The sequence below is a fragment of the Cydia splendana genome, chromosome 15 (genome assembly GCF_910591565.1).
Source record: "Cydia splendana chromosome 15, ilCydSple1.2, whole genome shotgun sequence".
Lineage (NCBI taxonomy): Eukaryota > Metazoa > Arthropoda > Insecta > Lepidoptera > Tortricidae > Cydia > Cydia splendana.
Window position 1 is genome coordinate 11,649,717 of NC_085974.1, and position 17,292 is coordinate 11,667,008.

At 34.8% G+C, this 17,292-nt stretch overlaps 1 protein-coding gene across 4 annotated transcripts; it reads left to right on the forward strand.

Moving 5' to 3' along the window:
* Positions 1–905: 905 nt before the first annotated feature.
* On the forward strand, positions 906–6,615 carry LOC134797269 (uncharacterized). Of its 4 annotated transcripts, none has more exons than XM_063769492.1 (9): positions 906–1,063; positions 1,168–1,251; positions 1,680–1,811; positions 2,007–2,027; positions 2,275–2,400; positions 2,669–2,764; positions 3,437–3,514; positions 6,199–6,270; positions 6,401–6,615. In XM_063769492.1, the coding sequence occupies exons 1-9, from the start codon at positions 1,000–1,002 to the stop codon at positions 6,487–6,489; spliced, it is 762 nt and encodes a 253-aa protein (XP_063625562.1). In that variant the 5' UTR covers positions 906–999; the 3' UTR covers positions 6,490–6,615. The 4 variants fall into 4 exon arrangements, with proteins under 4 accessions (XP_063625562.1, XP_063625565.1, XP_063625561.1 ...); XM_063769495.1 differs by lacking the exon at positions 1,168–1,251 and adding an exon at positions 1,308–1,376 and having other exon boundaries at positions 925–1,075; XM_063769491.1 differs by having other exon boundaries at positions 925–1,251.
* The last annotated feature ends 10,677 nt before the right edge of the window (positions 6,616–17,292 follow it).

The window sequence follows — 17,292 nt, forward strand, 5'->3', positions numbered from 1 at the left end:
CTCCGGAATAACGACAACTATCGAGATCCACGAGGGCTATAATTCCTGTTCCGCAATATATTTTATCGATCCTCTTATTAAATTTAATAATTCTGGGCACACACGAGTTTGTGCCTACAGATGGTCTAATGATGGTAGGGTCACTTATTTTGAAATAGATACGGCAACGTAGTGTTCAGCGGTGAGGTGGAGCAGCTGGTTCAGTTGAGGCGAAGAAAAGTAAAGCCGTCTTGTATAGTCACAATAATAATAATTATTATTATTTGTGAAGCAGGCAGGCAGTTGAAATAACTGATAATGCCTGTATCTAGAGCCATGAACCGAGTTTTCAGTGTTGAATATATATATGTATGGTGTTTTCAGTATTGTATTAAATATAAAAGCACAAGTTACATATTTAGGTACATATTACATAGTAATGTGAAGTATTAATTATTCTCGTTCCTATGGTAATATAATTCAAGTATAGAACAATACCATAGATAAATATAAAAAGGAATTACTCTTCTGTTGGACTTGCCAACATGTAGGAGCTAAGATCATAATGTGAATTGTTCTTTAAAAGATGGCAAGAATGCCATGCCATTATTTTTTAAATTTCCCTAGTGTAAAGCGCAAATATACATGCTTATACTCACAAAAGAAAATATTGAACTAAGTACGACTACATTAGGTACCCTTTGTAGTTTTGATTTTCAGCTCCTTCAAATGATGTGGCCGTTCTGCATCTGAATATATGTATTTAGCTAAATATTTTTTGAGAAAGAGAAAGAAGAAGTGAATAAAATGTACCTACCTACGTACATTTTATTCACTTTATGTTGGAAAATCTTTTGCTGTAATCTTTATTTTTAAATCGACAAAACCGTAAAACTTGATGCATTTCACAACTTTTGATGTTTTTATACGCTAGTTTTACTATTGCATTCAGAATCAAGAAATATTATTGTGTTCGAGTTGCTGCCGAATAAAAACAATGAAATTAAACCAGATTTAGACATGTTTATATTGATAACCTTTTGTGTATCGCATACTATTTTTGTTAATGTAAAATGTCACGAAGGTACGAAATGACGTTAAATCAATTTAAACATAAGAATAAGACAATGATATTTTTTATTCACGTAATGTGTTTTGTTTCATCGTCATTTTATAATTACAATTCAGTTAAGTACCTTCCATCACAAAATAACATCTTGAGGAAGGTGTTTTCGGAAACAGTCGATCTGAAGACTTTAACGCACCTAGGAAGTAAGTGAAATATTGTATGATCAACTTCTACTTATTTATTTTGTGTACGCTTATAGAGGTAAGGGAGGATCCAGCCAATATCATATACAGTCCAACCAACGATCTTGGAAGCACGAAAGTTATAGGTAATAATTTGGGTGATTAAAATGCGGTCACTTTTTTGTCGAAAACTTACGCCTTGCGATTCTAAGTTGGTTAGATACGCCTAGATATCATTTTGCCACGGAATTAAAACAAAACATTGAATCTAATTTGAAATCGGAAATCGGCCGTTGTCCATCATGTATGTGTATTTTTCAAATAAGTAATAAACCTATTGGTATTATCATCTGTGGCCATAAAATACTTAGTTACATTAAACTATTCCAATTATTATTCTTTCGTCACCTTAAAGCGGTTCACACATTAAAATTGTCACTTTGTTGCAGATGCCTTCCCAAACCATGCGATTGAAATACATTATGAGAGAACGCAAGATAAACCGCCACAAATTTCTAACCAGTACATGAACTGGTTGAGAGCGAACCCTAACTTTCAGACAGAAGCACATCGTCCATTAGGTAGGCGTATAAATAACTTAAATCTATAAATTAGGAAATGTCTATAAATATTCAACAAACATTTTTTTGTAAATGAATATTATTTATGTGTGAAGTGTAAAAATACTTTAAAATTTTTAATGAAACCTGGCGATAGTTATTAGGATTTTAAACTAAGATATTTACTTAATTACAGTGACTATTTTACTGTTTCAGGACGTTCAGGGGAAAATCTTGGTAAGTTAGCATACACGTAACTTTCATGTTTAACTTGAAGGGATGCACATTTCAACACCTAAAATTCTGTTACTCTATATATTTTATTGTAAGATAACGTATTTCCATGAAGCATGTCAATCAATCTTATTACTGAAGTAAGCAGTATTTATTTTACTTATTCATTTAGATATTTATTTTTTAGAAACGCCCACAATACTGAAGTATTTAATTTACTTATTAATTTAGATATTTACCTACTTTTTAGAAACAGCTACAACATCATCTCCCACTTCCACAACAGTGACAACAACAACAACCTCGACGAGTATGTCTACTACCACAATGAGCGATCTACTAACTTCGCGACCAACGGAAAATACAATAATTACAGGTAGCTGCTACAAATCATATGTATAAATTTTATAATTTATGTTCTTAAATAATTTATTCATATTTAAAAAGTTTTCATCTTGATAATAACGTTAAGTAACATTATTTATTAATATAAATTACTAAAGGAGATAAACAGGAATATAAAACTAAAACTACACTAACTACAATTAAAATAACTAAAACTAAATTTGTATAAAATTTACTAGACTAGAAAACTAAGTATATATTGTTGTATACAGAATATAAAGAGTGTTCTTTTTTACTAGATAATCGAAAGCGGCCTTTATACATGGAAGATCTTATACAAGCTCTAGAAGACTTTGATAAAAAATCGAAACAAGATAATTTTACCACGAGTAACAGTAAGTTTTGTTATCCGGTCTCATGGTTACTGTTCACCAAAACGGTATAATCAATATAAAAACCGTTTTTCCTGACTAAGTTTTAACTACGAGTATAACTCTCGGTTGGATGAGACTTAACGCACGAATTTTCGAACTGCTTATAGTGTAGGCCAATAACTGAAATATGAGATAATTTAAAAACTATCATAATTAAATATACACAGTTTTAACAACGGCTATTTAGTATTTAGCCGCTGTGATAAGCAGAGGGAGATATTTATTAGGTTCCTTAATGATTTAATTTGATTAGTTTCTTTTTTATATGAAAATAATCATCTTGAATGTGTGAATGTACCTATTACAGACAATTATTATTCGGCTCAATGTTTTATTTTATTTTTAAGACAGTAAAATAACCACAGATAATGATTTAATCTGAATAAAAATAGATGTTTCTAATACTTATTGAAGTGAAAACTTCTTTAGCGGCGCTGTGCACTTTTTGTGATGGGGAAAAAATGTTAAACTCGTAACAGGTGTCACGTGACCGTAAGACGTAAGACACTAATTGAGTTTTCATTTCTGCCGGCACTCCCGGATTGCAATTTTGATCCTGTTTTTATTTCGATCGATTATATATTTTTGATTATGTTGGGACATTCTATTTAATATTTTGTGAAATTTTCTAAGGAATCGATTCAACCACTGATGAGGATCCTAATCGTCCATTGGTAAAACAGGATTTATGGGATCTCGAAGATATTATATGTAAGTTTTCATTAACATAATTATTATGTTAGTGGTAAAAAATTGATATAAGTTAAACTTTACGTAAATCTATGATTTTGATTATTTATTTACAGCTAACAGAGGTATGTTATTTTTTTAATGATAAAAAGTAGTTATTCATATCTAGTCTAGAACAGTAGATAGGTACTGATACAATCTTGGATATTATACTTGCGTTTTGTGATAAGGAGACGGAAGAACATTTTACTCTCAATAATTAACTATAGTCGTAACTGGGTGGATTTCAAAATCCAGCGAAAACTTATGGTTCGGTCTTTATAAAAAAAACTAGTAGGTTGTGCGAGTTGCAACTTTTTTATATGTTTTTAAGAACTATTATCTTCATGTTCCTTCAATTACCATCTCCAATAACTTAATAGTTTTTTTTATATAAAATGTTTTATGTGTCTAAAATCATCACCGTCGACCGGAAAAATCTGAACCTTTTTGTTTGCAGTGAAAATTATAGCATACCTATCGTACGATTGCGATTTTTCTTTTACTTATATCTTTTCCATGTTGTTGTTTAACACATGAAAAAATGTGCAATAATTCCTTCACCGAGAAAGTACATTTAAAAATATTCAAAATTTTGTCACGAATATTCGTCAACACCGTCATGGTAATGTCAATGTGAGCTTATCTCGGTGTATGAACAACGAAATACCGCTAAAGGTCCTTGCCCTATTTTTCACTTTAGTATAGAATGCCAAAAATGATTTCACTATAAAGTCACATCACTGAATCGTGAGAAATATTACGAACAAATTTGTAAAACGTAGTTTGTCACAACAGAGCATCATCACCGTTATGCTTTGGTTTAAAAAAGTTACAAATGATATATTAGAAATAATTACTGAAATGAATGGCAAACTACATGAAGTTTATTGTGTAGCATAGACATTAACTACTATTATTCGTATTCTAGAAATAAAAACAAGAAACTCTCAAATCGTCAACACCATACCCATCATCACCGGGAAAAAATGACGACCGGTGATGATTTCATGTGTATGGTGATGACGGTTCTCAGAAACTTTTCTAGTTATTTTGCTATAATTCATTATGAAATTAAGCTGTATGTTTGAAAAACGTTCTCTATGTCTTCTAACACTATATAATGTCTACCTTATAAATGTAGAATAAATGTAGAAGAAGATATAACTATTTCTTTCACACTAGAGGATGCTTAGTTTTTAATTAACATTTTGACTGAAGTAGGCAAAATTTAGGTCATTTAGAACTTAGAACATACAAATGTTTTTTTTATAATCTAATAATGTAAATCGTGCAACTTAGAGTCTGTAATTGCATGTTAGTCGTGTTAAAACAAAGTATTTAAACAAGCAACATATATTAAGTTTTAAGCGACCATAGGCTACGGTACTGGCTCACTATCGTGATGGCTTTATGTTTTTTGATAATATTATATTAATTGATGTATATAATTACAGCAATTAATAATTATACCATTGGGTAGTCACCGGACCCAATACCTAACATTTTGTAACTTATGACATGCATTACAAGTAGGGGTCTTGCAACTTATAAAACACTGATTATATATTAATGTTTAGCTATTAAACAACATATATATGGATTTAAATCATTATAGCTATTTTTAAAGTTAATTAATAAAACAACAAAAATACAAATTTGTGCAATGAATCAAACTATCAAAAAAAAAGTAATATATCATAAAAATTAAGCTCATTGGTAAGCCAGTAATTTTATAATATGACATAAATACCAAGTTATGCAGTAGATAAAAGAAGATGCGGGTTTAAACTGATAATAAGAGTACAATATTGTTAATATGATTTAACATTGAAAAAACCCAAAAAAATAAATGAATACATAAATTGCCTATTTCGAAACATAAATTATTTAAAATTATACAATAAAAATACTTGTTATATATTTATTTATATGAATAAAATGTATTTTTTATAATTTTCTAAAAATAATTTATATAGCTAGTCTTATGTTCAAAAACATGTTATTTGTAATGTTTATTAAAGTTCTAAAGTCTTACAATTAAAAAAAGTTTTTGTTTTTTTAATACGTTTTTAATACATATGTAAATTATAGCTGGTCAAGCAAATCTTGTCAGTAAAAAAAGGCGCGAAATTCAAATTTTCTATGGGACGATATCCCTTCGCGCCTACATTTTTCAAATTTGCCGCCGTTTTCTACTGACAAGATCTGCTTGACCAGCTATAGTTCCCAAATCGTCATTACCGTACATGCAGTGTCATTACCGTCTATAAAAGAGTCATTACCATACCATGGTTGTCATCACCATCTTGCGTTTTTATTTTCCGAAAGCGATAACTTCAAATATAAGCCACAAATGATTGTATAAATACCATACATATCCTCAATATACAGCCCCCCATTACTTTACCCAGCTAGAATCGTGTTAAATTAAACATTTAAAAAAAATTATTTTTTGTATGGTGAAATTTTTTGTGCTGAAATCCACCCAACTGTTTAACTCATCCATATTTAATATTATTAATGCGAAAATAACTTTTGCTTTAACCGCGGAACCGATATTAATGTAGATGAAATTTGGTATGAATATATTAGAGATTGGTAGTTTGAGGCCCGAGGAAGGGCATATAATAGTTTTAAATAAAAACCTTAATATTTATCCGCAGATTGCCAAGAGAGACAATGCAATGATGGAGGAATCAAGGATTTCAATGACGTAATTAAATTACTTAACAAAGGTAAAAATACCTTATTACTTAACCCAATACTCATTCCATTGTTTGAGGCTGGCTAAGAAAAAGTTGACTTTTTTGTTATTGTAAACATTTAGCGCCAATTATAGAAATTGATTAAGTTGAATTTTTTCAGGCGTCAAAGTACAGCTGGAAGTAACAACACCACCAGCGGGTGTTGACTCGAATTTAACTTGGGTTCCCATTAAAATACCAAAGGAATGATTGATAAACTTGAAATGTACTAACATAAAATACGAACAACGCGGTGCATCTTTCTATTCTTCAATCTAATAAAATCTTTAGATTGGTGTCTTTGGAAATCCCAATAAATTTCTTACTTATTAATTACATAGGGACTTTAACAGCCTATAACAGGGATCCTACACTTAACAACAGGCAAGCGACATGATTTGAAATGTCGCGAATAGAATCATAGCTCGCAATATACTGTAGGTACCTTCGTTCGCAACACATTCATCTTTCAAAAGCGTAGAAGTCAAGGACTAGTATGACTAAAATACATTGCTCGAGCGCTCATTATGTACCTACATTAAACAAAGAAACGAACCAATCAATTACTTTCATAAGAACAATATTTAAAATGCAACTTGACCTCTACCGCACGGAGGCACGTACAAAATTAACTGGAACATTATTTATGGACCTCGGTAGAGGATAATTCTATGTAATATTTATTAACTCATCGAGCTAGCTGACGTTAAATAAGAGCGGTATTCATAGGTCGTACTTTGTTTGATGTAAAATTTATCTGTATGTTGCTCGTGGCATTAGGTAAAGTCAATGGGGGGAAGACCGGCATATAACATATTTGGTTGGAAAGACCATCAGGGGGCAAGAACTCTTGTATTTGTTTACATTCTCCAGTCAGAAAGGATGAGTTTCGCTCCTCCTTCTGACCTACCGACATGTAAGGTGGTGGTACTGGTACCCGACGCGGTTCCAGTACATGTCATCTTAAAACTTAAGTCATTGTCAATAGAGGTGAGAGCAGGGTGTCATCTATTGGGCATTAGTATGTCGAGCACTAGTACCACCACCGGTAGTACTATTAGTTATCCTGTGCCACCACCTTAAATGGAGAATGTGTACAAACGAAAGTGTTAGAAGCACGAAGAGGTTGTAGACGGTCTTACCTGTTAGACGATCATCTCCACATTAACCTTACTTTTTTTTGATATAAACAAGTAGCAGTAAGAAAACTTAAACGAATACTTTTCTGCTAATAGAGGTAAAGGAAACTATAAAAATAACCAAATTTATTTTCAAAGTTACCTTATATTAAGTATCCTATAAGCTATTCCCTATTCCTGTCATAAAACAGAAATCTTCACATACAATTACTTTTCCCCATATATATTTTCATTGATTTTATAGATAGCTTTGTAAAATAAATAATTACACGCCGTAACTATGAACGGAGGCCAAGTTATGCAAGCCTGATGAATAGTCCAACGAAACGTGGAACAACGAGCGACCTCTGCCTCCGCCCGATCTTTATCGTGTCGTAGAACGGACTCAACTGCGCATTGCAATTAAACTATTAGCTCCATTCAGTTACCCAGATCATAAGGACATTTGCAAACATCCTGTAAAATAAGCCCATTGCTTGATACAAGAAAACCAGAACAGTCGTACAGTCAGCATCTAAAAGATAGTAACGGCCAAATATATTGTACACCTTTAAATCAAAGATATAAGACTAGGGGCCCGATTCGGATTTTGAAATAGACATCTATTAGATATCTTTTAGACATCACCAAGATACGATAACGATATGTTTAAGATCTAACCTGTCAAATTTGACATTTGCGCGATTCTGGAGATACCACTGAACGATTTCCACAGGATATGACTTGGACAGGATGAGAGATCCAATTCACATCTAATAGATATCTTACTCTATCTAACGTAAAAGTGACATTGGTTGCCCGAATTGCGCTGCAAAAGAGAACTAGTTCAACTAGTTGATATCTAAACTATAACGTATCTAGTAGTAGTAGTCTCTTGTGAATATCTTGAAGTTCGAAAACGGCAGTCAGTCCCGATACATTTAGCTAATTTGGTCGTCCCTATGTTGACTGTACAGTGTGACTCGATAAAATTGAAATATAGTTTATAGGATTAAGGACCGGATTGAATTTCGTTAGGCGAATTTTTAGTTTGAATTTGGAAGGATTTACTTAGATCAGTACTACTTTTTGCTAGATAGATAGGTAGATTTTTCCTCGCGAGATCTATTTGGAAACAAGGAGACGTGTAACTGTGGGGAAATTAAGGTGTCTGGTTTTACGATTGTTTATAAATAGACATCCACAGTTAACGTTTTTCGTCATTTTGAAGATACATACATAAATAATTACACATTATGGTACACGTCGATTTAAGTCAAAAGTCAATTAAATAAATAAATAATTGACGAGACTTAATACCATTTGCGTCTCATTTAATAACACGATCAGAATCAATGAAGAGAGAATTGATCGTAAGATCAATAAATATTCCTAACTATAATTGAATTAAGCATGTCTCACTTGTAGTATTCATATCAAATGATTAATACGAATATAAATACATAATAAAGGCCGATTTCAATAGGCGGTATTTACACTACCGAGAAATCTCCACCGTTGAAAAGCATGCATTTTAATTGGCCACAGCATGAGGTCCCGTAATTTTATACTCGTTTATAAGCTAACGAGTTTACTCTAATAACAGTGTTGTTATTACAGCACCATTATAAATTGATACAACTAATAGATACAATTACAACGGAACAATAGGAAAGCTCCAAATACAGCGACAGCTCAAACGAAACTGGTTACTTTCGTAATAATGGTCAAGCAAAGTACGTCCAAACAATAAATGAAACGTTGTGATGTTTAAACAACTAACCTGGTGCAATTAATTAAAATTAAAAATGGTTGCCTTGGCATTTGTGTTTGCAAACACATGAAGGTGTGTGCAATTAATTTGTGGGCATTTTTTAACGCAATTTATTTAACAATGTTTAAATTGCTACAGTTTTACGCTGGAATCATTCTCAATGACTAGGTTGTTCATGTGTATACTTAGGTATATGTATCCCAAGCATCTTTTTTCATATTATTCTTTCTTTCTTTCATAAGTAAATCAATTTTTAATATCAGTAACACAATTAATAAAAATTATAAACATTGTATGGAAAAACAATTGTTAGATATCGTTTTACAGCTTGCATGAGACCATGCATTTTTTGTGACTAATACAATATGACGTTCTAAAAGCAAAACACGACCCTAAGCAATGTGTTGAATATAATAATAACTTATAATAATTCACAAAGAGCGTTGCCCAAGAAAACAGCAATGAATAAATCTATGTTGGAATTAGCATTCCTAAAAAGGTGGCCGTGTACTTTATTGTGCCGGCTAGGGGATAGAGCGCGCGTAAATCAGATTGTATGGACACTACACCGTTTTGAACACGCTGTATCGGAACACCAGTTCGTTGTCTGAGGTCTTGGCTATTGTTTTGGTCCTGTCTTGGTTATGTGAGCCTCAGTGCAGTTTTGTGTACAAACGTGAAAATATATGATGTGATGACTGATTAAAACCAGATTAGGTTCAAAGGTGGCTGAAAAGAAAACGTTAGAAGACTACGTTGATAACTATCAAGCAACTTTAAACTTCTATTGACTGGTCTTATTTATGCTTTAAGTGTTCAAATTTGTTTGTATAAACTAAACAGATTTATCAGCGGACAGTCGCCGCCTACTGACTTTGAAAAATGTACGCGGAAATGTTCCAACTCTTTTAGATTTTTAAATTTCTAGCTTTTTTCTACTGATAAATTGCTCTTACCAGGTACTATTTTCATAAAACGTTTTTCTATATTTTAGTTTTAAACATACTAAATATAAACATTAGGCACACCCTTTTTGATACGCTATATCATAACGCCATTTACTTGCTTGTAGCTATTGTTGTTATCTAAAGGTCTATTCACACATATATACGGTTTGGAATTTCAAATAATTTTCAGCTATCAAATTAATATACTTCTATGTACTTAGGTAAGAGAATTAAATTCACTTTAGGTACCGACCTAATCAGCACCCAGTAGCAGTAGTAGGTACCTACTTAGGCTAAATTATTTAGCAATGTGATAAAGGGGCTATTGTTTGTTTGTATGGCTTATGTTACAACCATTGACACAGGCTCAAATTAAACGAAAAATTACCTTTTTTTAGTTTCATTGCCCAAGTGATAACCGAGTGTACTTTTATCAAAGTTTTGACTTTTGTCATATAAACCTGTCCTATATTATTTAAACATTCTCACCTAGACTAACAAGTTTCAAGTGAATATTGTCATCAAGTCAATGCCGTGATTCTTAGCAGGGATGTAACGGATGTGGTTTTAGCGGAACCGAAAACGGAAACAGATGTTTTCAATTTAGTTTAACGGAACCGAAAACGGAAACGGAACCGAAAACGAAACGGAACCGGAACCAGAATCGGAGCCTGACTTTTTTACGATGTAGTCGTTTTCCCCTTTCTAGAATAAACCTTCAGACAAAGTTTACACTTAGCCGTGTCCCCACTTACTTCATCAAAATAGTTCCAAATCGAACTTGATTTCGGCTTCATTGTGCGTTTTTTTTACACACTATCATTCACCTCACACACTACATACAGTCAGTAGTCAGTATACAACAGAACACATACGATTTTAATTTTAATAACACGAATAAAACAAAGTATACAAACAAACAACAAATTAGCGTAGCACGTGGCAAGCGGGGCGATGAGCGAATGACTGGTATGAACCTGTTTGTTTTTGATGTACGCCGCCGCCGCACGAAGCATTGACATCCGTTACAACTTCCGTTTCAAACATAACGGAACCGGAACAGAAACGGATGTGTAATACCAAACGGAAGTTCCGCCTTAACGGAAACGGAACCGGAGCTTCGTAACATCCCTGATTCTTAGGTTAAAGTCGTGGTAAGTGTGAACTACCCTTAACAAGAATGCCACTGGACGCCAGCAGCGCCCCGGAGCGGCGCGCCGACATGACGTTATATCGGGAGCAAAACTGACCTTTGCCATTTCCACACTGGGCTCATGGTCTCGACTTTCACCATAAACGGGCAATTTACGGACGCCGAGCGGCCAGTGTCTTAGACTAAACTGTCTCAATTAGTGCCCGGATGACCCGGCAATTTCGTCGGGCAACACCACCAATTGTCTGTTGACCAGGATTGAGGTTAGGAAATTGTGATGCTTTATTAGAGTTTCCTTTCTGTTATGATTTTAAGTATCTTTAGCATTGTTAAAGATATTTTCGAGAATTTTAAAAGGTTGTTCAATAAACAGAGGGTCGGCTATGTGAGTTATAAATGAGACGACCCGTGTATCAATTAAGTGTCCGAGCTTCCGGTATACAAGCATGCAAGCTTTAACTACCCAGCCTCTCACACGTCGGTGTTATTGAATCAAATTCTTACTCCTGGGTTAATTATAATCTAGGTTTTGTTGGGTTAGAAAGGCTTTGTTGGTGGGCAGCGGGCAGTGGTGTTGTGTCGTTTTGGGTTGGTGAGGTGTGAGTGGTGGGATCGTGCGCGTGCAGCTGCGCGGCGGGACGCAGCGCAAGCGTGCCGGTGGCGGCCGCGCCCAGTCGGCGCGAGCGCACCGCGTATTGGAAAGCTCCTCTTGGGACTGCTTTGCTGAAATAGAAATAAGATCTCATTTATTTGAAAACCTTTTGCCGAAAATAGGAGATTGCAGTTCAAGCTGGAGTAATATTTATATTGTAGAGAAAAGTTACGTGTTATGACGTATATTAAAGTAAGATAAGGCCTAAACTACGCATATACCTACATACAACTATGTAATTTTCTGAAAAGTTACGAACCTATGTAAGTACATACATCATGGTAGCGAAAAAAAAATTAAGACATTTGTGAGTTGTGAGCAACGAGCCAGGATTTCAAGTATTTGAACCCACGAATTCCGTTTTGAAACTCGCATGACTGGACCACTCTAATGCCATCGCTTACACAAATTTTGGATGCTTTATGGTTAGGTATAATGTTCAATCGTTCATCTTAATAATAAATAATGATGTAGTGGAACCGTTGCATGGTACGTCTGTAAGAGAGGCAAAGCTGTTAAATCCGGTACCCACATAAATGCTTGACATAGGAAAGGAATCAACACCAAATTCAAAACGGTCGCAAAAGGAACAATAGGTCGATCTATTTCTTTTTTTAACAAGCTGTTGAGAAAGTGTATTAGCGTTGGTAACAAAACTGGTAGTGTTCTCAATGCACCATTTGTTGGGCTTCTGCTGCTTGGCAAGGGCTGACAATACGAAAATCTTACAATCTTACCTTCGCTCGTAAAGAGAAACTGGCGTAGAATGCTCAAACACATTAAGTCCACCTTTTGCACTCATAATAGGTGTAATATTATGTTAATGATGATGATGATGAGGTGTAGGTAATATTATTTAAACAATTTAAAGCTCTCTAATGGGCCGCTACGTGTTGGATCTATATCCCCACGCAAGCCGATCAAATTACCGGGATTTATGTAATAGGCCCGTGAAATCCAAGGAGATTACATATAATAATAAATAAAAATTGGCCTTCCCTTATGACCATAGAATACAGGGTGTCCAGTGGAAAATTTCCGATTTTAAATCCAAATAATTTTCGAACGCGTAGTGCTATGTAGACAGTAGGGATTTTTTAGGGTTCCGTACCCAAAGGGTAAAACGGGACCCTATTACTAAGACTCCGCTGTCCGTCCGTCCGTCCGTCCGGCCGTCCGTCTGTCACCAGGCTGTATCTCACGAACCGTGATCGCTAGACAGTTAAAATTTTCACAGATGATGTACTTCTGTTGCCGCTATAACAACAAATACTTAAAAGTACGGAACCCTCGGTGGGCGAGTCCGACTCGCACTCGTCCGGTTTTTTAGTTTCGTGAGTGTTGCGGATTGAGTAGTGACAATGGATCGTTGGCCACCAGAGCAGCTACACATGCTAGTGATATGCCTCACTAAAAAACCAGTCAAGTGGGAGTCGGACTCGCCCACCGAGGCTTCCGTACCAACTCAACAAATTGTTTTTTACAAACTTATAGTTTTTAGATTTTTCCCTGTATTTGTAGTGTAAGATAATATTAATTGCCAAATTTCATAGTTCTAGGACAACGGTTATTACCCTATCAATTTTGATTCCATGAGAGTGTTGAAATTCACGTTTTTATTGCGGCATAAACGGCCGTATCTTTTTTTGACGTTAACTTAGAAGCTTGATGTTTTCACAGCTTCAAGGGACTGTAGACCTGAGTATATGGTTATAATTTAAACTCGATACCTCAACGCGTTCCCAAGATAAAGGGTCTTGACAGACAGACAGGCATACGGACGGAAAACAAAGTGTTCATGTAAGGGTTCCTTCTGTGGTACGGAACTCTAAAAACTGGCTTTTTTTAGTACTGTAAGATCCCAACTTTGATTTATGGATTTCAGAACAAGAAATTAAAATCAGAAAACGGGTTCCTGGGCGTAAGTTGTCATATTAATTTTAATATGCGCCCTTACTGTGATGCACCGTCAACTAAACTGATTAAAAGCTCGGTAGAACCTGTAAGTTGCAAAAAATTTAATCCGCATTCATACAATACAAATACTCTTTATTGCACACCTCAATAAAAGAAGACAATACAAAAGAAAACAGAAATACAAGCAGAGGTAGACAACAGGCGGTCTTATCGCTAAAAAGCGATCTCTTCCAGACAACCTTTGGGTAGCGGAAATTAATAAATGTACATATGTCAGTAGGTGTTGCAAATTCATTTTCTTTTTATAAAAATAAATAGTTTTAGTTTATGTGTTAGTTTTTTTTTATCAAATTTTGAAATCGGAAATCTGCCACCGGACACCCTGTACATATACCTACATGCATATAATTTTATATTCACCGTCTTTCTTAGGTATGTATTGGCTATGTAGGTACGAAGTTGGTCGTGGGGGAAAAATACCTACAAGCGAAGCCAGCGCACAACGTGGTGAAAATATGAACTTTTGTGGGACAACAGTTCATACTGTCTGATAGCTGCCTACTGCCAAATGAGCAATATGCCCCACGTCCACTAGGGCGGCGCCACAATCATGCACGGAGCGAATAGTCTATTCCATGAGCACATCAAAGATGATGTAAATTGTAAACAAACACCACCACGTGACTCGGTCATTGGCGTCATTGCGCCAATGAGATACAACTTTTTGTATCTGTGGAATTATATCATTGGCTGATCGTATGATATGGTATTGTTTGTTTACATTCTTTTAAAGTCCTGATGGAATATAGTACTTCTAGCCTGTGGCTTATTTTTTAATTCAATGCATAGATGTTTTCTCAAAGTTTACTACCTAATTCTAAATATTACTTCAGGGGGAGCTTTACACTCGAGTGCGAAAAGTGTCGCTACCCATTACGGGCTTTGTACTCGACCCTCAAATCACCGTTCAAGTGAAATTTAGAAGTAAATGCTTACAGTAAACACTAAAAAAATATAGGCAGTTAAGTTCTCGCAGAATCAGTCTAAGCGAACGCATGACCTCGCTCCCGGCTGATTCACCCGCCATTCTTTCCGCCTTTAATTATTATTGCCCGGTAATCCCTTGATACAAACTCGGAGGTTAAATTAGATATTACGATAGAAGATAATAATGTTTATTTGATTATACTTACGTAAAGGCTATGTGATGCCGCATAACTGCCGCTATGAATATATTATCTCATACTATACATACAAATAAATGCCCTTACCAGGATTCGAACCCTAGACCTCCTGCTTCGTAGACGGGATCATTACCGACTAGGCTAGGAGGCCGTCCTGAAGAAAAGGACGTGTGAAGAAAACCGTCATTTTTGCTGTACTTACCTATGCCGCATTACAACAACATAAGGACTTAGGTACGTAGATCAACCGTTTTCGACCATGATTTATTGATTTATTATAAATGTTCCTAAAACTATGTAGGCGAGCCGGTTTTTTCAATATACATTTTTAAATATTATAAGTACAAAAATATTATTCTACGTGGATTTTATAAATATGTTGCATTCCTTACAGCAATAGAAGAACGCAGCCGCACGATCGCGATCGTTTATCTCCGCTCGTTTTCACCGGTCGTGAATGGCCGACACCTGAAGGTCGGGGCAAAATTAAAAGTGTTTTACTAGACTGGGTATCTGATTACAGAGCCTTATTACACGCCAGACGTCCAAACAATAAGGCTTCCTGCCTGCTTGACCAGATAAATGTGATAGCTAGTAATTATTGTTGATCTAATAGATTTCGACAATGGGCTAAATAATAAAATTAAGGCTTGATACCTCTTTGTGTTTCTGCTGCAAACATTAGGATTTGTTTTATGTTACTTGGTTTCTATTAGCAAAAAATCAATGCAAGCTATTTTACCCGTCTGAAAGCTATATTTGTTAAAGTCTATCTACAGAAGATCTATCTATACGACGCTATCTATACAACGGAATAACTGTAAAATAACGGAGTAAACTCGACTACAATCTAGTCTCTGTCCATGTTATTTCACAAACCAACAGCCTAATTGTATCATGTTATTCAATCAGATGACAAAAGCATAATCTAAGCACACTCGAGAGGAAATAGTTGCTGAGATGAATTTCATTGTGAACCGTCATGCCTCACCGATTAAACAAATTATGCTTTCATATTATGTCGACACACAGTCTGTCACTGCGGATAGGTATGCTCCGGCTGATTTGAGAAGTTGCCCCATATTATTCACGATGCGCCATAACGAGCTTTCGTGGCTTGGATACCTTGCTTATAAGTAAATTAATATTTAGGTATCTTGATGAGCTCACTGTGAAATATTCTAGATTTACTTTTCAAATTGTACCTAGGTATAACGGGCTCTTTTTCTGCTAGCAAATCTACGGTGAACTTGAAAATTAATGAAACTTTTTAGATATTTCATGTCTTCTTTCATTTTAAATAAATTGAAACCAATTGCGGTGAGAGGCACATAATATTTCCATGAGCAACCCAATAATCGATTTTTTCGTAACTTTATCGTTCCGCGCGACTGATTTCTTATCGATCTAAAATTTGACATCGTAATTCTTTGTTACGTTATGCACTACGCAAAAACAATTTTTGAAATATTATTTTAGGCAACGGATTCTGGTTTACCGTCGGTGAGTTTGGTAAGTAGGTAGGCAATAATGTACTATAAACAATGAATTTGCCTCAAATTATCGGAAAAATGCACCACAGATATAAAGATCTATTATTACAAAAATGTGTATAACGTGATATGTGACTATCTACGCCATATATCAGACCATAGTTTTTCTTACATAGGTACTTATCTTAAATCGGGGTGCCTTTTACGTATCATTTAGAATGTGATAAATAAATATTTAGAACAATTTTACACAAATTAACTAAGACTTACAAAAAGCTCAGCAAGGCTTGTGTTGTGGGTACGTATACTCGTATAGACAACGATGTACCAGTATATAATATACTAATATACCAAGGTATGTATAAATACTGAAAACATTTACAATAATTCTTTCTATTCACAGCAGAGCTTTTATTATTGTCAAAGTATCTTCACGCGCATCGTGACGGTCGCCCGCGCACCGATGTCGATCTGCGCGCGTAATCCAGCCGATTTAGATCTGTGCGCAATTTGTGTGGCTCGTGCGCACGGGCCCGATAACGCCTGAATAATACATTCGCTCTTATTGTGCCCACTTCATTGTGCTTTTATCGCGGCTATGTAAGTTTGGCTTTTGAAATCGTAACGGAAGAATGAGCTTTATTTAGTTAAGTATCTGTATTTCTAACACTCTTATTTAAAACTTATAATAGTAGAGTGCAGTATAAATATCTTCCTATATAATATTACCCTGGCCGAAAGACAATAGTACATAGAGAAGATTTACGCCAAAGGT